The 25,038-nt window shown below is 44.1% G+C and overlaps 1 protein-coding gene and 1 long non-coding RNA gene across 25 annotated transcripts in view; one reads left to right on the top strand and one right to left on the bottom strand.

Moving 5' to 3' along the window:
• Positions 1–14,167, top strand: part of APC (APC regulator of WNT signaling pathway) — a 102,253-nt gene extending 88,086 nt beyond the window's left edge. For all 24 annotated transcript variants that reach the window (XM_084780004.1, XM_084779996.1, XM_084780003.1 and 21 more), the window contains 2 exons: positions 4,492–4,706; positions 6,799–14,167. In XM_084780004.1, the coding sequence (XP_084636130.1) occupies positions 4,492–4,706; positions 6,799–13,342 (6,759 nt within the window). In that variant the 3' untranslated portion in view covers positions 13,343–14,167. The remainder of the gene's footprint in view (positions 1–4,491; positions 4,707–6,798) is intronic.
• On the bottom strand, positions 17–24,959 carry LOC311596523. Its single transcript, XR_014778866.1, has 3 exons — positions 24,764–24,959; positions 3,792–3,865; positions 17–1,985 (listed from the first exon to the last, which is right to left on the bottom strand). It is a non-coding gene; the product is annotated as an uncharacterized lncRNA (long non-coding RNA).
• Positions 24,960–25,038: the final 79 nt, after the last annotated feature.

The raw sequence follows: 25,038 nt of genomic DNA, 5'->3' as shown, positions 1-25,038 counted from the left end.
AAATGTTCGCTTATAAAAACAATTCAAACAATTCAAAACAAAATGCTTGGTACTGTAATAAGAAGTCAGCAGCCTTCCTAGTGCTGGGGTTGAAAGTGTATTCCACCAAAGAGATCCTGTCTAAAACAAGGTGGAGGAGGGGGCTGGAGAGATGGTTCAGAGGTTAAGAGCACTGGCTGCTCTTCCAGAGGTCCTGAGTTCAATTCCCAGCAACCACATGGTGGCTAAGAACCATCTATAATAAGATTTCGTGCCCTCCTTTGGCATGCAGGTGTATTTGCAGAGAGAACACTGTATACATAATAAATAAATAATCTTTAAAAAAAAAAAAACAAAGTGGAGGCAGGGGCCAGTGTCAGAGGTTGTCCTTGTAGATGTGCAGCAGTGGCACGCACACACCTATACAATCACTTGCACACTTACCTTCCGCCTCTACACAGAGCCATGTGTAAATGTGCATAGGTTCTCTATAAAGATACCTTTGCAGCTGCTAAGAAGTGGCTCGGGCTGACACTCAGGGAAGATATGAACAGCCACCAAGTGCTGAAGAGGATACAGGGTAGTGTTTGCTATAAAAGCTACCGTGGGGTGCTATTATTCATACCATAGTGGCTTGAAGTGAAGAGACGAACCACACGTCAAGGCTGCTGAGCAGCTGGAAGCCTTCTGTAATGTTGCTGGGAATGTGAAATTCCATAGCACTTGGGAAAATAGTTGGAAGGGATTTTTATGTTAAACATCCACTGGCCACACTACACAGCCGTTCCGCTCTTAAGAATTTACCCACAGCAACAAAACCACTGTTCTCACACAGATTTACACATAAATGTTCTTCATGATTTTGTAATATCCAAAAGTCAGTAGTAACTGTAATGACTGTTGTTAGGTAAACAGAAATTCACAGCTATAAAAAGAACAAACTGGTCTTAAAAGTATTACATGTCTATAGCCCCAGCCTACCTAGTAGGGTGTGGTGGGAGGATTACTCAAGCCTGGGAGTTCTAGACCATCCTGGGCAACAGAGTGCTGGCTTAAAAAATGAGTGTGTGTGTGTGTGTGTGTGTGTGTGTGTGTGTGTGTGTGTGTGTGTGTGTTTTCATGCTATGTCTTCCTCAGTCCCCTTCACCTGGTTTTTTGTTTGTTTTCAAGGCCAGGTCTCATGCAGCCCAGGCTGGAACTCACCATGCAGCCAAAGATAACCTGGAACTTTTGACCCTCAGGCCTCCACCTCCCAAGTGCTGGGATCACACGCACATGCCCCTCCTTTGTTTTACATGGTCGTGGAGTTCAAGCCCAGGGTTTTGTGCATGCCAAGCAGGCATCTTACCTGCTGAAGCATGTCTGTAGCCCTCTACCTTACTTTTTTAGTTGATTTTCTATGTGTGGGGTTTTTGTCTGCATGTATGCCTGTGTATTAGATGCGTGCCTGGTGTCCTCAGAGCCCAGAAAGAAGGTGGTCAGCCCTCTGGAAGAACAGCCAAGCGCTCCTAATTGCTGAGCCGTCTCTCCTGCCCCCGTTTTTGGTAGGGTGCTCTGAATGAGCCTGGAGCTCATCTGTTCAAGACTGGCTGCACTCTTGGCATATTTTTGTATGCGACTTTATTTGGGTTCTTCTATGAGCCACCCTTCTCCACCCCGATCCCTTCCAACACCTCAACATGAAGCAGGAGAGACAGTGTTAACGAGGAGAGGGGGCGTTGAGATATTCTTAGCCTACTTCCTGCTGGTTAGGGGCGTTGAGTTCCTTGCGACCCGTCCAGTCTTAGTCTTCGTCCAACTTCTTGCCTCTTTTCTCTCGACTACTTGACAAACCAGGAGCAGGACCAGCAGAGCCTCGCCCCTCTGGTAGGGCTGTGGTATTCTTGTACCCTCTCTCAAATCCCCAGAATCTGTCTTCAGCTGTCAGAATCACACGCCTGCCAGAGCACATTGGCGGCAAATAGTGTGCTGCTGTGGACAATCTGAAGCAGCCCCATATCCCACACCTGGGATTAAATAAAAAAACATGTTTACATAACAGGATTTTAAAGACACCAAAATTCTCGCTACAGACATCGACCTGTCTTTGCCTTCCCAATGCACACTGCCACACGCAGCCTTTTACATGGGTTTTGGGAAAATCAAACTCAGATACTCATGTTTGTGTGGCAAGCATTTTAGCAGATGAACCATCTCCCAGCCCAAAGAACAAATTATTAAAAAAACAAATAATAAGATATATTTTAAAAGACTTCTCCAGTTGGCTTTTGTTTTTGTTTGTGTAGATGCATGCATGTCTGTACATATGTGCCCGCCTGTGTGGGCACATGAGCAGGTCAAAGAACAATCTCAGGAGTTAGTTTTCTTCCCACCGTGGGCTTAAACTCCAGGCATCAGGCTTATGTGGCAGGTGGTTTTTTTGTTGAACTATCTCGCCAGCCCACCAGTTATCATTCGAAAGGGCTCAACAGTTATCTGCAGCCCTGCGTGTGATTTCTCTGGTTCCTGGAGTTCTCTTTAGCGTGTACTTTCTGAAATCCAGTCAGCAGCACCAGGTAGAAGTCTAGAGAGGGAGAGGTGGTAGTTGCTGTGCTCATTGAGGAGGAGGCTGGTAAGCAGGTCAGTGGCTGTCGAGGGCCTGGGGTAGAAGGAGAGGCCCGGGCAGAAACCTTGGGAGGTGTAAATGTTTGTCACTTGATTGGAGTGGGGGATTCGTGGATGTATATCTACATTAAAAGTGATAAGAATGTATATGTGAAAGGTGTTTGGTTTGTTTTCTGCAATAACTCAATATAATTGTAACAAAAAATCAGTGCAGTGCTTCACACTTTGCTGTTTGCTTAGATCTGTTAGTCCTTCCCTCTGTGTGCTTTATCTTTAGATCTTCCTTATGTTTTCAGCTGTCTATAAAAATCAACGTATTTTAAAAATGAAAATTTTTCCTTTGTTTCTAACCACTAGAGCGATTATTTTACTATAATGATGAAAAGTCTTGGATGAGCCGCTCGCCTCCATCCTTAAGATTCCTCGTCCCTTTCCTTGTCCCGGAGTCCACTTAGGTTTATTTAACTAGGTTTCCTCTCCCCTCTCCCTGCACGTCACTTTGTGACCAGTCACTGTACCAAAGCTCCTTTCCTTATTTCTAATCTCTGCTCATTTCTTCTCCTCCTGCAGCCCTTCACGTCCCTCACGCATGCCGTCCCGTGTACAGTGTGTACATAGTTGTACTCCTGAGCCACACCCCCAGCCCCCAGCCCCCCAGCCCCGAACTTCTTTAAACCAGGTCCTTGGCCTTGGCTTAAGTCTCTGCAGCATCTTGTGTTTGTGTACCTCCGCCTCCCACTTTTGAGTCAGCTGCTGTTTTTCTCACTCAGTTTTTGCCCTTTCCCTGCTGCTCATCCCGTCTTTACACTCCAGTCACGTTGTAATTGAAATTGAGCTCAGTGCCTGTGTGCGTATGTTTGAGGGGTTTGTTGTTCCGTTTGTTCCTGTTGTTTTGAGACTGGGTCTCATACAGAGAAGCTGGCCTTGATTTTGTCCCAGTCCCTCCTACCTTAGCTTCCCCAGTGCTGGATTGCAGGTGTGAGCTGCCACACCTGGCTGACACTTACAGGAGCCTGGCCGTCTGTGCAGGGCACCTGAGTGACGGAGCGTTAGGCACTGTGTGTCTGCATACAACACTGGGCTCCAGGCTCCAAGTGGCCATTGTCCAGTTGGCAGTTTAGCTTTTGTTCCTGCTGTTCCCGCCCCATATCCATCATCCCCATCATCCTCCTCCTCCTACAGTGCTGTCACCCTTGTGAGCTACTTACCTTCAACTCACACTGCAGTAGCCTTCTTTTTAGAGTACTGTTTTACATCTGTATTGTCTGGAGTGCCTCTTGTTCTGATAGGAACAATACGTTTCTAATAAAGATTCCTTGGGGGTATCATAAAAAGAAACACTGACATTTGGAGTATGATAAAATGTAACCAAATATCATTCATTGTATATCAGAGTGTTTCTGTGGCAATTACAATTTTTGCATGTTAGGGAGTCTTTTTATAATTACTTTGTAATTACTCCTAATTTTTTAGGAGTTCTAAGAATTTGAATGTTTTCTAGTACTTTTCAGATGTTCGGTTATTTTTTAATCATCAGCACATGAATACATATATTTGTTTTTAATACAAATAGGACATTATATAACTACTCTGCAGTGTGCAGTCATGGAATAAGTACTTAAATGCCTTTTCCTATCCACAGGTAGTATGTGAAGGTGTTTTAACTGAGTTTCTGTTATCCTGATAATATTATCAATTCTGCTTTATGTTCTGGTTCATTAAAGATAAAGGGTCATTAGTTTAATATTATGTTGATTTATAGAAACAGCACTGACCTAAATTTTATTTTGAGTGAAAGTGTTGGTAAATGAAAAGTTTCTGATTTACTAGTGAGGCATGTCAGAAGGGAGACAAAAAGAAAACAAGACTCTAACTAAATGACGCATACTCTGTTTCCATCATTAATAGGAATCAACCCTGAAAAGTGTCTTGAGTGCCTTATGGAATCTGTCTGCACACTGCACTGAGAATAAAGCTGACATATGTGCTGTGGACGGAGCACTTGCGTTTCTGGTTGGCACTCTCACTTACCGGAGCCAGACAAATACTTTAGCCATCATTGAAAGCGGAGGTGGGATTTTACGGAATGTGTCCAGCCTGATAGCGACAAATGAGGACCACAGGTATATACCAAGTTGAATATTACTTTTAAGTGGATTATTATAGAGTCTGTTTCTTTACAAAGACCTAATTCTAAACTGTTCTGTGTCATTATGAAAGCTCTATACAAAGAGTCATTATTGTAATGCAAAGATAACGCTCAACTCCTATAATAACTCATTTGCATTTTGTTGCTAGTAAAGTTCCAAGTGTCTTAATAAAGTTCAGAGTATCTTAGAGGAATCTACAATAAGTAAATGGTAGTTGAGAGATTAGGTTATCTGTAGAAAACAGAATAAAAGTCAAAACACTTTTAATTCTTCCCTTTTTAGATAGCATAGAGGAATATAAAGCTAAACAAAGGAAAGACTGAGACTCACCTAGGAAGTGTAAAGCCTCAGCATTTTTCTAACGGTGTTTTAACATCAGTGACCAGCGTGCTTAATCATCCGTTATTCACCCAGTCTGCTAAACTGTGAGGCTTCAGAATGCACTTCAGATTAGGGCATATACTGTTGTTAATCCTGTAAACATTATGTTTTTATAATGCATATCAATTCGCTGCATATTCTCATCTTTAAAGATATGCATATGCGACAAAATATAGGTGTCGTTCACAACTTATAATTTAAGTTTTTGATGCATAAAGTGGAAGCTTCATGTCAGTTTCTGCTATGCAAGAAACACTTACGTTCACTAAGTCCTTTGTTGATATTGAACTACCGAGAAATGTCCACCATGGTTTTTGTCAGTATGTATTATTATACAAACATTGGGTTTTGAAAGAATGCATATCTCTCAAAGACCCAGAATTTGAGGGGGCTTGTTTTAGCCCTTATATTTATACGCACTTTTTTTTCCTCTCTCTCTCTCTCTCTCTCTCTCTCTCTCTCTCTCTTTTTCCTTTTGGTTTTTCGAGACAGCGTTTCTTTCTGTAATAGAGCCCTGACTGTCCTGGACTTGCTTTGTAGACTAGGCTGGCCCTGAACTCATGGAGCTCCTCTTGCCTCACACCCACCCCCACCCCATCCAACACTCATCCCCAAGTAATGGGATTAAAGGTGTGTACCACCATGCCCAGCCCTGCTTTTTATATTTTAAAATCTATGCTTCATGTTTCTTGATGTTTTTGTTTTGTTTTTTTTAAATAATGCTTATATATACAGTCTGCCAAAAAGCAGACAAAGGACTTGGCACTATCACCAAAACAGAGATTACTTACTCTAGAAAGGATGTTTGCTGGTCTAGATGCATACAGTGTGCTCTCTGACTACATAACAATCTGTCAGTCACTTGTCTTCTGCTTCCAAGACATCCCAGTACTCAACACTGTTGCTTCACTGTATATTAAATTACCACAGTCCCTGTTTATGATTTCATGATATTTTTATAGTCCTTAAATTAGAAAACTATTATTATGTGAATATAGAAAACATATCTGCTCAGCCAAGCATGGTGGCGCACTCCAGTAATCCCAGCATTGGGAGACAGAGGCAGGTGGAGCTCTGTGAGTTAGAGGTCAGCCTGGTCTACAAAGTGAATTCCAGGACAGCCAAGGCTATACACAGAGAAACTCTGTCTTGAAAAAACAAAAAAGAAGAAAAAAAAAGTCAGGCTGGAGAGATGGCTCAGAAGTTAAGAGCAGTGTCTGTTCTTCCAGAGGTCCCAGCAACCACATGGTGGCTCACAGCCATCTAGAATGGGATCTAGTGCCCTCCTCTGGCAGGCAGGCACACATGCAAATAGAACATTATATACTAAATAAATAAATAAATTGTTGTTGGGGTTTTTTTAAGTAAAAAGAAAATATATCAGCTAAAAAAAAATCCTTTTCTTCTAATGGACCAGAATAGGACAGAGAATAAATGGAACACAGCAACTCTGTCACTGCTTTTGGTCTGACAGATGATACTGTGAAATAGTAAACATTAAATGAGCCAAGAAAACAAAAGGAGAGGCGGCACTTGCAGCTCACAAGACAGTTGATGCACTTATAGTATGCCTATTGTGTTTACTAGTCTTCCTTGTGTTTAAACTTGTTTTCAGTCTCTTTTTTTTTTTTTTGTCACTAATCACATTTTCCCCTTAACCTTATGTGTTTTTGTTTTAATTCAGGCAAATCCTAAGAGAGAACAATTGCCTACAAACTTTATTACAGCACTTGAAATCTCACAGTTTGACCATAGTGAGTAATGCATGTGGAACTCTGTGGAATCTCTCAGCAAGAAACCCTAAAGACCAGGAAGCCCTGTGGGACATGGGGGCCGTGAGCATGCTCAAGAACCTCATTCATTCCAAGCACAAAATGATCGCTATGGGGAGTGCAGCCGCTCTAAGGAACCTCATGGCAAACAGACCTGCAAAGTACAAGGATGCCAATATCATGTCTCCTGGCTCAAGCTTGCCGTCTCTTCACGTCAGGAAACAGAAGGCCCTGGAGGCAGAGTTAGACGCTCAGCATCTATCCGAAACCTTTGACAATATTGACAACTTAAGTCCCAAGGCATCTCATCGGAGTAAGCCGAGGCACAAGCCGAGTCTCTATGGTGACTATGTTTTCGACACCAATCGGCATGATGACAGTAGGCCAGACAGTTTCAACGCTGGGAACATGACTGTTCTTTCCCCATATTTAAACACTACAGTATTGCCCAGCTCTTCCTCATCAAGGGGAAGCCTAGACAGTTCTCGTTCTGAAAAAGACAGAAGTTTGGAAAGAGAACGAGGTATTGGCCTCAGCACGTACCAGTCAGCCACAGAAAATCCAGGGACCTCTTCAAAACGTGGCTTGCAGATCTCTACCACTGCAGCCCAGATCGCCAAAGTTATGGAAGAAGTATCTGCCATTCACACCTCCCAGGAAGACAGAGGCTCTGGTTCTACCACCGACTTCCACTGTGTGGCGGATGAGCGAAGTGCAGCACGGAGAAGCTCTGCTTCCCACGCACACTCCAGCACGTACAACTTTACTAAGTCAGAAAATTCAAATAGGACATGCTCTATGCCTTACGCCAAGGTGGAATACAAGAGGTCTTCAAACGATAGCTTAAATAGCGTCAACAGTAGTGATGGGTATGGTAAAAGGGGCCAGATGAAGCCATCGGTTGAATCCTACTCTGAAGATGATGAAAGTAAGTTTTGCAGTTATGGTCAATATCCAGCTGACCTAGCCCATAAGATACACAGTGCAAATCATATGGATGACAATGATGGAGAACTGGATACACCAATCAATTACAGTCTTAAGTACTCAGATGAGCAGTTGAACTCCGGAAGGCAGAGCCCCTCGCAGAATGAAAGATGGGCAAGACCCAAGCATGTACTCGAAGATGAAATAAAGCAAAATGAGCAAAGACAATCAAGACCCCAAAACGCCAACTACCCTGTTTACTCTGAGAACACTGACGACAAACACCTCAAGTTCCAGCCACATTTTGGGCAGCAGGAGTGTGTTTCCCCATATAGGTCTAGGGGAACCAGTGGTTCAGAAACAAATCGAATGGGTTCTAGTCATGCAATTAACCAAAATGTCAGCCAGTCCTTGTGTCAGGAAGACGACTATGAAGATGACAAGCCTACCAACTACAGTGAGCGTTACTCTGAGGAAGAACAGCATGAAGAAGAGGAGAGACCAACAAATTACAGTGTGAAATATAATGAAGAAAAACACCACGTGGATCAGCCTATTGACTATAGTTTAAAATATGCCTCTGATATTGCTTCCTCACAGAAACCATCATTTTCATTCTCAAAGAGTTCATCAGCACAGAGCACTAAGTCTGAACATACCTCTCCAAGCGGTGAGAATACGTCCACAGCTTCATCTAGTGCCAAAAGGCAAAACCAGCTGCATCCAAGTTCAGCACAGAGAAACGGTCAGACTCAAAAAGGGACCACTTGCAAAGTCCCCTCCATCAACCAAGAAACAATACAGACGTACTGTGTAGAAGACACCCCCATATGTTTCTCCAGGTGCAGTTCGTTATCATCGCTGTCATCAGCGGAGGATGAGATAGGATGTGATCAGACAACTCAGGAAGCAGATTCTGCTAATACTCTGCAGATGGCCGAAGTAAAGGAGAGTGATGGAACCCGATCAACTGAAGATCCCGCAAGCGAGGTTCCAGCAGCATCCCAGAATGCTAGAGCCAAACCCAGCAGACTCCAGGCCTCTGGCTTGTCCTCAGAGTCAGCCAGGCACAAAGCTGTTGAGTTTTCATCAGGGGCCAAGTCTCCCTCCAAAAGTGGTGCTCAGACACCCAAAAGTCCCCCAGAGCACTATGTCCAGGAGACTCCACTTGTGTTCAGCAGGTGCACTTCTGTGAGCTCACTTGACAGCTTTGAAAGTCGTTCCATTGCCAGCTCTGTTCAGAGTGAGCCATGCAGTGGAATGGTGAGCGGCATCATAAGCCCCAGCGACCTTCCCGATAGCCCTGGGCAGACCATGCCACCGAGCAGAAGCAAAACCCCTCCGCCTCCTCCACAAGCAGTCCAGACCAAGAGAGAGGTGCCAAAAAGTAAAGTCCCTGCTGCTGAGAAGAGAGAGAGCGGGCCTAAGCAGACTGCCGTGAATGCCGCAGTTCGGAGGGTTCAGGTCCTGCCGGATGCTGATACGCTCTTACACTTTGCCACAGAAAGTACTCCAGACGGGTTTTCCTGTTCTTCTAGCCTGAGTGCTCTGAGCCTGGATGAGCCGTTTATACAGAAAGATGTGGAATTAAGAATAATGCCTCCAGTTCAGGAACATGATAATGGGAATGAAACTGAAGCAGAGCAGCCTGAAGAACCAAATGACAGCCAGGAAAAAGAGGGAGAAAAGCCCGATTCTGAAAAAGGCTTACTAGAGGGTTCTGATGATGATGATATTGACATATTAGAAGAATGCATCATTTCAGCCATGCCCACCAAGTCATCACGCAGAGCCAAAAAGCCAGCCCAGACTGCTTCAAAATCACCTCCACCTGTGGCAAGGAAGCCACGGCAGCTGCCTGTGCACAAGCCTCTGCCGCCACAGAACAGACTGCAGCCCCAGAAGCATGTTAGCTTTACACCAGGGGATGATGTGCCCCGGGTGTACTGCGTGGAAGGGACACCTATAAACTTTTCCACGGCGACGTCTCTGAGTGACCTGACAATAGAGTCCCCTCCAAATGAGTTGGCTGCTGGAGATGGGCTGAGAGTAGGTGTCCCGTCAGGCGAATTTGAAAAGCGAGACACCATTCCTACAGAAGGCAGAAGTACAGATGAGGCTCAGAGAGGAAAACTCTCGTCTGCGGCTGCACCAGACCTGGGTGATAGTAAAGCAGAGGAAGGAGACATTCTCGCAGAGTGTATCAGTTCTGCCATGCCCAAAGGAAAAAGCCACAAGCCCTTCCGAGTGAAAAAGATAATGGACCAGGTCCAGCAAGCATCCATAACTTCATCTGGAACTAGCAAAAATCAAGTAGAAACTAAGAAAAAGAAGCCTACTTCCCCAGTAAAGCCCATGCCACAAAGTACTGAATACAGATCACGTGTGAGAAAGAATACGGACTCAAAAGTTAATGTAAATACTGAAGAAACTTTCTCAGACAACAAAGACTCAAAGAAACAAAACTTGAAAAACAACCCCAAGGACTTCGGTGATAAGCTACCAAACAACGAAGACAGAGTCCGAGGGGGCTTTGCTTTCGATTCGCCGCACCATTACACCCCGATTGAAGGAACTCCTTACTGTTTTTCACGAAATGATTCTTTGAGTTCTCTGGATTTTGATGATGATGATGTTGACCTTTCTAGGGAAAAGGCTGAGTTAAGAAAGGGGAAAGAAAGTAAAGATTCAGAAGCCAAAGTTACCTGCCACACAGAACCAACCTCAAGCCAACATTCAGCTAGTAAGCCACAAGCTAGTACAAAGCACCCAGGAACTAGAGGACAGGCTAAGCCAGGGCTGCAGAAGCAACCCACCTTCCCCCAGGCCTCCAAAGACGTGCCAGATAGAGGGGCAGCAACTGACGAAAAGCTGCAGAATTTTGCTATTGAAAATACTCCAGTTTGCTTTTCTCGAAATTCCTCTCTGAGTTCCCTTAGTGACATCGACCAAGAAAACAATAACAAAGAAAATGAACCAATCAAAGAAGCGGAGCCTGCTGACCCGCCGGGAGAACCACGCAAGCCCCAGGCATCTGGGTATGCGCCCAAGTCATTTCATGTTGAAGACACCCCTGTCTGTTTCTCAAGAAACAGCTCTCTCAGCTCTCTCAGCATTGACTCTGAGGATGACCTGCTGCAGGAGTGCATAAGCTCTGCAATGCCAAAAAAGAAAAGGCCTTCAAGACTCAAGGGTGACAGTGAAAAGCAGAGTCCCAGAAATATGGGTGGCATATTAGCTGAAGATCTGACGCTTGATTTGAAAGACATACAGAGACCAGATTCAGAACATGGCTTATCTCCCGACTCAGAAAACTTTGACTGGAAAGCTATTCAGGAAGGGGCCAATTCCATCGTAAGCAGCTTGCACCAAGCCGCCGCGGCCGCTTGTCTGTCCCGACAGGCTTCATCTGATTCGGATTCCATTCTGTCACTGAAATCCGGCATCTCCCTGGGGTCGCCTTTTCATCTTACGCCTGATCAAGAGGAAAAGCCATTCACAAGTAATAAAGGCCCAAGAATTCTCAAGCCTGGGGAGAAAAGCACATTAGAAGCAAAAAAAATAGAGTCTGAAAATAAAGGAATCAAAGGTGGGAAAAAGGTTTATAAAAGTTTGATTACTGGAAAGATTCGATCCAACTCAGAAATTTCCAGCCAAATGAAGCAACCCCTTCAGACAAGCATGCCTTCGATCTCCAGGGGCAGGACGATGATCCACATCCCAGGGCTCCGCAACAGCTCCTCCAGTACAAGTCCCGTCTCTAAAAAAGGCCCGCCCCTCAAGACCCCAGCCTCCAAAAGCCCGGGTGAGGGTCCCGTAGCCACTACTTCTCCTAGAGGAACCAAGCCATCAGTGAAATCAGAGCTGAGCCCCATTACCAGGCAAACTTCCCAAATTAGTGGGTCCAACAAGGGCCCTTCTAGGTCAGGATCTAGAGACTCCACCCCCTCAAGACCCACACAGCAGCCTTTAAGTAGGCCGATGCAGTCTCCAGGGCGGAACTCAATTTCCCCTGGCAGAAACGGAATAAGCCCTCCTAACAAACTGTCTCAGCTGCCCAGGACGTCATCCCCCAGCACCGCTTCAACCAAGTCCTCGGGTTCCGGGAAAATGTCCTATACGTCCCCAGGCAGGCAGCTGAGCCAACAAAACCTTACCAAACAACCAGGCTTACCCAAGAACGCCAGTAGCATCCCCAGAAGTGAGTCTGCATCTAAGGGACTGAATCAGATGAGTAATGGCAGTGGGTCTAATAAAAAGGTAGAACTCTCTAGAATGTCTTCAACTAAGTCAAGTGGAAGTGAATCCGACAGATCAGAAAGGCCTGCATTAGTACGCCAGTCTACTTTCATCAAAGAAGCCCCAAGCCCTACCCTCAGGAGGAAGCTGGAGGAATCGGCCTCCTTTGAATCCCTCTCTCCGTCTTCTAGACCCGATTCTCCCACCAGGTCGCAGGCACAGACCCCAGTTTTAAGCCCTTCCCTTCCTGATATGTCTCTGTCCGCACACCCAGCCGTTCAGCCGGGCGGGTGGCGAAAGCTCCCACCTAGTCTCAGCCCCACCATAGAGTATAACGACGGAAGACCGGCGAAGCGGCATGACATCGCACGCTCCCATTCCGAAAGCCCTTCCAGACTCCCCATCAATCGCGCGGGAACCTGGAAGCGCGAGCACAGCAAACACTCCTCGTCCCTTCCTCGAGTCAGCACTTGGAGGAGAACTGGAAGCTCCTCTTCCATTCTTTCCGCTTCGTCAGAGTCCAGTGAAAAAGCCAAAAGTGAGGATGAGAAGCACGTGAGTTCCATGCCAGCGCCCAGACAGATGAAAGAAAACCAAGTTCCCACAAAAGGGACATGGAGGAAAATCAAAGAAAGTGACATTTCTCCCACTTCCTCAGGTGCTGCCAATGGTGCTGAATCAAAGACTCTGATTTATCAGATGGCACCTGCTGTTTCTAAAACAGAGGATGTTTGGGTGAGAATTGAGGACTGCCCCATTAACAACCCTAGATCTGGAAGATCTCCCACAGGTAACACCCCCCCAGTGATCGACAGTGTTTCGGAAAAGGGAAATCCAAGCAGTAAAGATTCAAAAGATACGCAGGGAAAACAGAATGTGGGCAGCAGCAGTCCTGTGCAGCCCGCGGGTCTGGAAACCCGCCTGAACTCCTTCGTTCAGGTCGATGCCCCAGAGCAGAAGGGACCTGAGACTAAAGCAGGACAGAGCAACCCTGCCCCTGCGGCCGAGCCTGGGGAGCCCCCTCTAGCGGAGCGTACCCCTTTCAGCTCAAGTAGCTCCAGCAAACACAGTTCACCTAGTGGGACTGTCGCTGCCAGAGTGACCCCTTTTAATTACAACCCAAGCCCTAGGAAAAGCAGCGCGGACGGTACTTCAGCCCGGCCATCTCAGATCCCAACGCCAGTGAGTAACAACACGAAGAAGCGCGATTCAAAGACCGACAGCACGGAATCCAGTGGAGCCCAAAGTCCTAAGCGCCATTCCGGGTCTTACCTCGTGACATCTGTTTAAAAGAGATGGAAGGACAGACGTAGGAAAAGCTGGTGTTAATCACAACTGCTGTAAAGAGACTTTATTTCAAAGAAAACTTTAAAGGTTGAAGATTTTTGTAAATAGGTTTGATTCTTGTTAGAGGGGTTTTGTTCTGGAAACCATATTTGATAGTACACTTTGTCCTCACTGGTCATTTTGGGAGGCACACTTGTTAGGTAAGAAAAAATGGTAAAGCCAAGTATATTTGTACAGTATGTTTTACATATATTTAAGTAGCATCCATCCCACTGTCCTTTAATTATCGCTTGTCTTAAAATAACACTACAGATAGAAACTATATGATATATTGCTGTTATCAATCATTTCTAGATTATAAAATAAACTTACATCAGGGAGAATTGGTATTTATGCAAAAAAAAATTAGTCCTTGTGAATCCATCTAATGTCATAATTAATCATGTGGCTGTGAAATTCACAGTAATATGGTTCCCAATGAGTATGTTTACTCAGCCTGCTTTGCTTTACTGCATGAGTGAAACTGATGGTTCAATTTCAGAAGTAACGACTAATGATTCTGTGGTCACATGGTGTGCATAGAGATAGCTACAGTGTAACAATTCACACAATTTTTTTTTGTGCTCAGATCTGTGTAACTGTAAACATTGAATGAAACTATTTTAACTGAACTAGATTTTATGGAAAGTAGGTAGAATTTTTGCTATGCTGTAACTGTTGTACACTCTGGTATGTGAGGTGAGATGGCTGCTCCTTTACTAATGAGACAGGAACTGTGTCTCAGACTAAATGAACATTTCAGAATAAATTATTGATGTATGTAAACTATTCCTGAAATCGGTATTTGTTTGAAGGGTCTTATTTCACATTTGTATTAATAATTGTCGAAAGGGCCTCTTTTAAAAGCTAAATGTAAATTTTTTTCTTCAGATTCTATGCATTAAGAGTAAAATTTCCTCTTACTGTAATAAAGACAATTGAAGAAGATTGTTGACACTTAACCATTCCTAAAATTTATTTTTGTGTAATTAGCATCTCTCAATGTTTGGTATTTTCCCACTTTTTTTTCTTACTGCTTTGGAGTTTAATTAAAACAAATGCCTCTAATAGCACAAGACTAGGCACTGGACACATAGGCCCACATAGGAGATCTCCTTTTCCTTAATAGACTTCATACTTGAAAAACACTTGATCCTTGACAGGTACCAGTTGTGTCTCTCAGGCTTTGCCATGCAACTGTCTTGCCCTATCCTCCTCTCCGTGTTGACCCTGGGTCTGAAATTAGCACCTACTACCACCTAAGGCAGAGTTTTTGCAACCGGTACAGTCAGTATTTTCTCATGCTCAAAAAATACAAGTCAGTAAAATTTCAGAGATAAACTTAATGCTGTTATGATGATTTTTAAGAAGATATTCAAAAGAGGGCCAGTGAGATGGCTCTGTGGGTAAGGATTACTGCCTCCAAGCCTGAAGACCCGGTTCAATTCCCAGGACACACATGCTGAAAGCGAAGAACCAACTCAGTAAAGTCACCCCCTGCCTGTCTTGGTGCATTTGTGTGCGCGCACATCTTTTGTAAGCTATCAGGAATATTTAAGGCTATCGAGATGGTTCAGCAGGGAAAGCCTAGTGACCTGACGTCTGGCCCCTGAAGCCACGTAAAAGTGGAAGCTACCCTCTCACCTGCACACATGCACCAGAATTAGTAAAACAGAAATTCAAAGAGTTTTGGTTTTTGTTTGTTTTTAATTCCTGCCTGCTAAGGACAACTTGATTTTTAATGGGCACAGAGGTGGGATGTTATCAAGTGCTGTCCACTTCCCATTTGGCAGAGGAAACTCGTCATGAATGAGAATGCACCAAAACACTTAATTAGCCAAGAGCTTCAGGTTTTGTCAGGCCATCTGAATTGTTTCTTAGCGGTATTCCATATTGTTCTCCAAGGCTGTCATAAGCAACAGGAGGCCAGAATATAGGTTGTACCTGGTTTTCTTTCATTCCTAGTTTTCCGTTAGAAATCCTGCACGTCAATTTTTTAAGCCACTTCGAGTATTTTTGTCAAAGGTGAGGTATTAGAATGAAATGCCTTTTCGTTCATGTTTTAAGAACTTAGTGTTTGAGGTGAAAGAAGAGAGAGAGAGAGGTCTGTCTGTGCTGGCCCTGAAATAAGGTTGTTGCCTGGGGATAATGACTGTGAAAGCGAATCTGTTCTGCCTTGAGACTGCTTTCACTAGAGGGTGCCCCAGCTGATAGCAAGCCAAGTACTCCCAGCTTCTGCTTGCTTCAGACAGCAGCACACAGCCCAGTGCTGAGGGTCCGTTACTAGTTAGAATGCTATTAAAAGTGCAGGAGCCTACTTAGCTTTGGACTGCAGCAAAGAAACCTAAGGTAGCCATTTAAGACAGGTGTGCTTAGATCGCCAGGCGTGTTTATTAAGTCACAGTTGGGCCGCATGCTCCCGCTTTGCTAGAGTTGATCTGCTGAGGTCTACGAGATTTTGCATCTCTAATTAATTTAGAGGTGGGTGGTATGTGGGCTTATGGTGAGGGGACTTTACTTGGAGAAATACTGTCCTAAGGCACAGCAGAGCTCTTAACAGTTAACACTGGACTTTTACTCTACCAAGTACGTTCTCTTTCTTGGCATAAAAGACTTGACACTGAGTTGTCCAATCCCGTAGCCTCTGCCACCTCACGCAGGAAGTAAACTGCTTGACCAATGAACACAAAAGTCTGAAGATGTCCACTACGTCTGAGAACCAGCTCTTGTCCCCTTTGAAACAGCTACTGTAAAACTTAAAGAAAAAAAAAAGAGCCTTCACAATATTTGTGCTAAGAGACTATGAAAAGGGAAGGTTGGCTTTAAGTGAGAGGAAAGTAGTCAATTTGTTAGTACACAAATTTGTTAGTACACAAAATTTGTTAGTACACAAAAATTTGTTAGTACACAAAAAGGATTAATTGATGAACCTTTCCAAGTTACCAGGGCACTAGCTGGGTAAATAATGAACTAAAAGATAGGCCCTGTAGGTATCAACCAGCCCTGAAAGTACTGCCGTGTAAAATGTAGATCTTGTTACCACAAAGTTAGTTGAAAAATGAGTTTGTTGCTGAAAATGGGAGACAGTTGCCAGGGTTTCTTTGCAGCTAAGAAAAGAACAGAGTATCACAAATGCAAAAGTTAAACTGCTCAAAGCTGAAGAAGGGTTTGTATGGCCCGATAATTAAAATTTACCACACAACTTTTCAGAAGGCGAGGAAGCTGGAATAGAGTGTGTATTCTTTCTCATTTTCTAGTAAGCCTGTTTCCCTTGCGTGCTGACCTGAGAACGCTGCTTGTAATGTGGAACTCTCTGAACTGTGACTTCTGTAAACCCAGCTCATTTTCCTTCTGTTCTAACTCTGGTCTATAAAAATATGTTCTGCTTATTGTTAGGCCATCGGTGCATCTTTCAGACTATACGTTCTCTATCTGTAATACTGTTCTTGGTGCTAACTAGATTTTCTTTCCTCTGATATTCAGGATAATTTTTCTCTATATTTCTGTTCACTTGTTTTCTTGAAGTTATCTGATTGTTATTTTTAATTAAAAATACTTAATGTATACTAGTGAAGGTTGCCATTGAATGTAAGCAACACTAGTAAGAAACATCTAACCAGCATGACCTGCCCATGTACACATTCTTTTAGGACCTAAGTGCTACTCCACTGATGAACCACTGAAGACCTGTATGACCGACCTGGCTTAGATAAAAGCTAAACTGACTAGGCTAGTCAAATTGAGGTAAAAGTCACACATTCTTGGCCTGGTGAGAGGTACAAACACTTGTGGTCCTAGCATTTTGGAGGGTGGGGTAGGGGGGTCAGGAGTTGAAGGTCATCTTTAGAGGGGTGGAGGCCAGTCTGGGATCTATGCTGGCTCCCAGCCCACCTCCAGGTTCAGTGAGAGGCCCTACTCTCAAAGGGATAATGCTGACTGATAAAGTAGGACATTGACCTCTTCCTCTGCCCTCAGTGCGTGCAAGGCCTGACCACACGTCACATACACCACACCCAGGTTTTGGCTGGTGAGAGCGGTAACGGAATGTCTGTAGACTAAAAGCAGACTGCTGTGACTGGCTTATGACGGCGTAACAAGCCGGGGAGAAGGGAGGGAGCAGATTGGGGAAGGAGGGGTGTCAGGAGCAATTAAGAGACCAGCACCAGCCGCTCCACTTATTCCTGCTTTGGCTTTTCCTGGCTTGGCATTTGTGAAGAATTCCTGAAGTAACTTGAGGCCAACAAAGCCCCACTTAGACACATCATAGTTGGGTTTTGGTAGTGCTGGGGAACCACTTCACCAGTGAGCCACACTCCCAGCATAAACTGGGTTTTGTTTTATTGTTGTGTTGGTTTTTTTTTTTTTTTTTTGGTTGGTTGGTTGGTTGTTGGTTTGTTTTTTCAAGACAGGGTTTCTCTGTGTAGCCTTGGCTGTCCTAGAACTCACTTTGTAGACCAGGCTGGCCTCGAACTAACAGCGATCCACCTGTCTCTGCCTCCCGAGTGCTGGGATTAAAGGTGTGCACCACCACTGCCCGGCTCGCTGAACTGTTTCTTAATCTCAAAACTAGAAGAAAGGAATGGGTCATCTCCAAAAGAAGGGACTGCCATCAGGTTTCCACGGTACTAAATGATGAGATTACCACAAGGCAGCAAAGCAATATGTGCAGCCCTTGGAAGAAAAAACATTCCGTTTGTCTAAAGTACTTTTATCATTCTGGGATTCTTTAAAGCTTTTTTTTTTTAATCCTCTAAATGACAAGCTGTTTAAAATTAGGGTTCCTATTGGTGTGGTAAAACACCATGACCAAAAGCAACTTGGGGAGGGGGAGTTTATTTCACTCACAATTCTATATAACAGTTCATCATCAAAAGGAGTGAGGGCAGGAACTCACACCAGGCCAGAGCCTGAGGGCTGGAGCTGATGCAGAGGCCATGGTGGGTGCTGCTTACTGCCTTGCTCCCCATGGCTTGTTCAGCCTGCTTCATGGAACCCAGGACCACCAGCCTAGGGATGGCCCCACCCACAATGGGCTGGGTCCTCCCTCATCAATCACTAATTAAGAAAATGCTACATAGTCTTGCCTACAGCCCCATCTTTTATGGAGGCGTTTTCTCACTTGGGATTCTCTCTCTTCTTGGATGACTTTAGCTTGTGTCAACTGACAAAATGATCCAGCATACAAGGTGTATGTTTAGAATACCAGATAGCTACCAGAATCTGAGGACTAAAAAAGTGAGTCTTGAGAAGTACAACAAAGTTTCCAGAACAGACACAGTGAAGACCTGGCTGCTGCTCCTCACACCAGTAGAAAGCGGGTGTGGTGCTCACTTCATGCTGCTGGCTTCAGTGAGGGTAGGTGGCATACTTAGGATCCCTTAAGTATATCAGATACTTACAATGTCTGAATCTCCTGGGAGCATTTTAAAAGCACTGGGAAACCAGAGACCATGACACAGCTGCAACGCAGCATCAGTTACAGTAAATAGAGAGGTTGAAACAATTAGAACTCTTAAAAGCAAATAAGAGGGCGTGGGCGTGGGAGAACTGACTTGTCTGCCCTGCCTGGCGTGGTGTGGGCAAGGGAAAGATGCCCCATCACCCCCACAGAACAGGCAAGAGAGCTGGTCCGGTACTTCAGTCCTGTACAACTCTGTACAACTGGCCCTGGTTGGGGGTTGGGAGGATGTAGGTGAGCCAGCCAGCAGGGCAGGGTGCAAGAGTGGGAGAGCTGGCCCAACCCCTTGCCTGCTGGAGGTAGGACCTTGCACCTCACCCTGGCACCACAACAGAGCTGGTTCTACTGGTATGGGCACAGGTGAGCCACTCCGAGGGTGTCAGAGCAGGAGCTGGCTCTTGCCAGCTTTGACATTGGATGGGGCGGTGCTGGAGAGCTTACCGTGGTGTGGGCAGACCACCTCCACTCAGATACCTCTCAGGCCCGGCTCTGAGTTGGTCCACCTCAACATCTACCCCATCAACGAGCTGCTGGAGCACATGCAGAGGCCAGTCCTATAGATCCAAAGCTGCAGGATCTCCACGGCACAGGGCAGCAACAGGATATCTGAGAGGAGTCCTGGTGAAGATCCACTATTGATAATGTAGCAGATGCTAGAAGCTTCCAACCAGGCAAATGACTAATTTCATTGAACATTTGCAAGCAAAGAAACGTGAACAAAAGGATGCACTGTGAGACACATTGACACACGACTGCTTCCACAGTGATTTTTTTCTTCCTTTTGGGGGGAAGTTGCAAGGATAGAGGAAGGGTATGAGGGCACATGGAGATGACTGGGACTGAGGTAAAAAAAAGCAAACCAGTAGGTAAATGATAGTGAATCTCAAGCCAAATAACTCAAAACAGAAACGAGGACATGCATAGTAACTTTAATCTTTAGATTAAACACTTTAGAGTATTCCAAGCCCAAACTGGGAAACAAAGGTTTGAAGTGAAGTATAAAAGTGTTGAAATTCCCGAGGATTCCTCCACATGTAACAGGTGGGGAGGAAAACACTAGTAAGATGCTTGTGCTCCTGTAAGCACTCTCCCACCCAGCACCTGTGCACAGCCCTAGTGAAACTCACTGCATCAAGACAAAAAGACATGAAGCAGAAGGGGGCTAGCTGGGAAGAGGAAGGGCCTTAGCAAGAGTGGGAGGAGGACCAGAGAGTAGTGGAGGGTTAGTATCTTAGCTACATTACACATACACATGAAATTGTATTAGTTATACAAAACAATGGGTTTTACTGATAGATATGCGAATAAAACATTCTAAAATAATTATTTCATCTTTTAGATAAGTAAGAGCAGATGACAGAATTAATTACAGGGCATAAAAGGGTACAGTAATATATAATTATTAAGCATATGGTTAACCATTATCAAACTGAATAAAGTAAAATCTTCCATTAACAAAAGACACTAAGAGCAGGGCATGGTGGTGCACACCTTTAATCCCAGCACTCAGGAGGCAGAGGCAAGTGGATCTCTGTGAGTCTAAGACCAACCTAGTCTACAAAGAGAGTTAGTTCCAGGACAGCTAGAAGAAACCCTGTCTCAAAAAACAAACAAACAAACAAACAAACGACACTAAATGATGCAGAACTGCAGAGATAGCAGCACTGGCCTATGTTTGCAAACCTATGTATGCTTCTGGAGGAAAGGCACTAAACATGAATAAAACCAGATGGATATTAGTTATGAAGCACTCCATATGTGCCAAATGACACTCAAAGAGAAACCAATTTGGACAGGATTGTACACACCTATAACCCCAGCATTTAAGAGACCAAATGAGGCAGGAGAGTCACAAATTCACAGCCAGTCTGCCCTGGATAGTGGAGACCTTGTCCTTAAAAAAAAAAAAAAAAAAAAAAAAAGCTCAGAAGGCAGAGGCTAGCAGCTTGGTCTACAAAGTGAGTTAGTTGCCTGCCAGCCAGGGCTACACAGTGAGACCCTGTCTTAGAAAAAGTCAGTCATTAAGCTTGTCTGAGGAAGGGCTCAGTCTTTGAAAGAAAAACAAAGTTGCCTACAACTTGATTTTAAAGAACAGGTCCTGTTAAATGAAGCGTCCTCAGTAGGTTTGTTCGTGATGAACTTGACAGAGTTGAGATCCGTACAGCTAACCCTGAAATTTGGATGTGGAGATTAGAGACAAGTTTCTAGTGTTGCTTATGATAAACAGAATTCGGCATTCTTGGAGTAGTCCAGGAATGAGTTCCTGCAAATGGGAGAAGAGAAAGGAAATGAGAGGTCGTGCATTTGTGATGACCCAGAGCCCCAGGCAGGACAGGGCAGCCAAAGTGTGGGAAACAATATACACTGTTTAACTCACCACAGATTTTTTTTTAATCTGTCTCTGCATTGATTTATCACTTGTGGGTTTTGTCACTGTTGATTGTTTTGTGTTGTTTTGGGTGGATTTATTTCATGGAGGTTTTCTGTTGCTGTTTTTGAGACAAATAGTAACTAGCTGAGGCGGGCCTTGAACTCTCCCAATTCTCCTGCCTCAGTCTCACTTGTACAGAGATTAAAGGTATACATCCCTCCCACTTTATTCTCTTGTTCTTAATTTTCAGGCTATGTTCTTAACTAGTAATATAGCTTTTCATATTGCCAATAATAGCTATTAATTGTAAGTGTACATTAGATTTCAGTATTCATCGTTGTTTTCTCTTCAGCACATGCCCTTGGTTTTCTTCCTTTTTTACATTAATTTGGTGTGGTTGGGGAATTTCCTCAAGTAATTGTTTTCTTAGGAAAGCTAAATTATGAATATCCTTTCTAAATCTACACTTGGTTTACGTTGTGGGACACAGTTATGTAGTAGGGCGCGGATGGGGGGCCTTTCCTCTCAACCCCAAGCTCCCAGAACAACTCAAGAGACTCTAAATACTATCCACAAATACCTAGCCCATAAAGCTAGGCTCTTCCCTGACCAGTCCACAACTCAGAATAACCCATTTTACCAATCTACATTCTCCCAGGTGGCTTGTTACCTGTACTCAGGTGTGATATGTCTGCCTCCTCACATATTGCTGACTGAATCTCTCACCCTCCCTCTGTCCCAGAATCCTTTCTGCCTGCCGGATGTCCCACCTCCTATTTCCTACCTAAGCTATAGGCCATCAGAGTTATTATTGGTAGGTGTTGTGTCCATACAATACCCAAGATAGTCTCTCAACAGGTTTAAAAGTGCCCTCACACAAGTGTAATTTAGATAACAATTTTGGTCATATTGCTCTTCTTCCTCAGAGTTCTTATTTCTAGCATTTTCTATTGATAAGTTCACATTTCATAGTGGGTTTTATGCTACCTGTAGCTTTACAGGCATCATCTGTTAATTTGTTTTATTATGGATATATATGCTTATTGTATGGGTGTCCATGTGCCACTGCATGTGTGTAGAGCTCAGAACAATTTGTGGGAGCTAGTTCTCTCCTCCCATTGTGTCTTACATGTCTCTGCTTGCTTGTTTACGGATTCATAGATGTATTGCCATTTGCAGTTCATCTTCTGAGAACCATCCATTTCATTAGCCTATTTATTATTTTTTAATTTCTTTTTCAGTTTTTTGAGTTGTGTATTGTAGATATTAACCCTGTCGGATGTACAACTAGCTGATATTTTTCTCCCACTCAATAGGCTGTCTCTGTTGGGGTACACTGTATGAAGGTGTCTCTCTGTATATTCAATTGTTGATTGGTAAACTGACAGATAACTAAGTACTGGCCTGATCTTAGTGTTGTTATGTCTATGATCCATCGCTGGTCTTTTTTTTTTTTTAATTATTTATTATTATGTACACAATGCTCTGCCTGCATGTGTACCTGCAGGCCAGAAGAGGGCATCAGATCACATCAAAGATGGTTGTGAGCCACCATGTGGTTGCTGGGAATTGAACTCAGGACCTCTGGAAGAGCAGTCAGTGCTCTTAACTGCTGAGCAATCTCTCCAGCCCCCCATCGCTGGTCTTATATTTTCTAAATATTCATCCTTCCTCACTTGCCTATTGGTTCTAAGAAAGAGCTGTCAATATCTGGGAAGGAATTAACAGAAGAACTTCCAGAGAGAGAAAGAGAGGGATGCTTGGAGAAAACAAATAGATGGATCCTGTTCACTGATTTATTTTTACACGTATCACGTATGTATGTATTTGGATGAAGTTGTGCCATGGCACATGTATGATCTGAGGACAGTGAAGAAATTGGTTCTTTTCCTTCCACGATGTAGGTTTCAAAGACTGAACCCAGCAGGAGTGTGAAAGATCAGGCTAGGCTATCCAGCATCTCAATAAAATAGATTAGTGGTAAAGGGTTAATTAATTCAGTCATGTTCAGAAGTCCAACAGGTTCTTCAAAGAAGTATTCATTGCCTGAGGGGACAAGCCAGTTCCCCTAAGATGACTACCCTCACCACCTCATGATTCGGGGACTTGACTATAACACTATACTATTCTTGGGATCCAAGGTGACTGAAGATTTAGGACATTGGCTGGAGGCTTTCAGATCCACTGGGGAGGGGGTGGGAACAACACTATAGAAGGTGACAGGGAAGGTGCCTCAGTTCCTCCTGCCCTTCCTTCTGCCTTTACCTCCTGAGCCATCTCACAGCCTCAGGCTTTTAGCCCCCTCATAAGCCTAAGTGAATCAACACCCTTCAGCAAAACCAACTTCTAAGTTTGATTTCTCGTTATGCCCTGTAATCCAAGCTACTTGGGAGACTGAGCCCAGAAGACTCAAAGCAAAAGTTCCAAGACCAGTCTGAACAATAGGAAAGCATAGTAACACCTCATCTCAAAAATCAAACCAAAAAAACCAAAACAACAACAACAACAACAAAAAACCCAAAAACATATTCTTTAATCCTGAAAACATTTAAGCTAACATTCTTGAAAAACAGACTCAGGAGGATCACTCCCACCTTTGTATTGTTTTATCACTGTTATGAGTGTTTCACTTGCATGTAGATCTGTGTAAAAATGAGTGTAGCTTGGTGGTGACAGAGCCCCTGAAGTTGGAGTTAAAGGCAGTTTTGCCACCCAGATCTATTCCTTTATTTGGCCAATTCCTCCTCCTGAGGCTGACTACCAAGGTCCAGCTATCCAAGTATTGAAGTCCAGCCATCAAACCCCGCTTTGGCTCATCTAATTAACATGCCCAATCAAAATTAAACACCTCATCCTAACACTGGGTTCCCCTTGGTACCCTTATAAATCGCCATTTGCCTATGTGTCTGTTTCCTCCAGAGGCAATCCTTTGCCCCCCAAGGGACAAATACCCCTCCTCTCCCTTGTTCCCTCCCCTTTGCCGCTTGACCTCTATCTCCTGTCTTTGGCTCTTATTCCCTGCCCTCTGGGGCAAATAAATCTCCTTTGTGCTGAGAACTTGGTCATGAGCCCTACAGGGGTAAAAGAGAGATAAAGATTTTCAGGTAGAAGACATACTAAAGGGAAAGGCATCACTGTTCTTTAAGACTTAAACTGAAAAAGAGAGAGAGTTAAACTGAAACCAAGAAAATTATTTACATTTGCTAGTATAACTCATCTTTTAAGCTTTCTCGAATAATTTCTCAATTTACTGTTATTTATTATTATTATAATTATCTCTCCCCCACCCCTCCAGCTTTTTAAAAAACCAAGGGCCCCGGTACTGTGTGGAAGTTATATCACCTTCTGTTTCTCTGCTTTATGAACTTGAACTGTGACCACCTCTTGGTGGTGTTTCCCTTCACCTACACAGCAACTGAACAGTGATTGCAAAAACATGAATTTTAGGGTGTGGCGCTTTAAAAGTTTAAAGATGTGTATAGTTAAATGTCGAACGTTCCTATTTATACAGCACAGTGCCACAAATACTGCTAAGTGCACTTCTCTTAAAATTTACCTTATTAAGTCGAAAGCAAGCTGAGGGAACCGGGAATATATAAATGAGCTTAGAAGGGCTTTTTCCTGCCAGATCTAACCGGTATCTTGTTCCAAACTACTGAGGCTCCTCTTGGTGAACAGCCCCGCCATATCAAGTGAACGCACAGGGATGGGTGCGGAGCAAACCGGGGTAACTTCTGAGAGCTGAGAGGGGACCCGCACCTGCACAACCTCTTCTCGCGAGAAGACCGCTTTACAAGCCACGTCACTCCACGCCGGAACCAACTTGTGAGG

This window comes from Acomys minous, assembly GCF_964271855.1.
Source record: "Acomys minous genome assembly, chromosome: 4".
Classification (NCBI taxonomy): domain Eukaryota; kingdom Metazoa; phylum Chordata; class Mammalia; order Rodentia; family Muridae; genus Acomys; species Acomys minous.
This window is presented reverse-complemented; position numbering and strand designations above follow the sequence as displayed.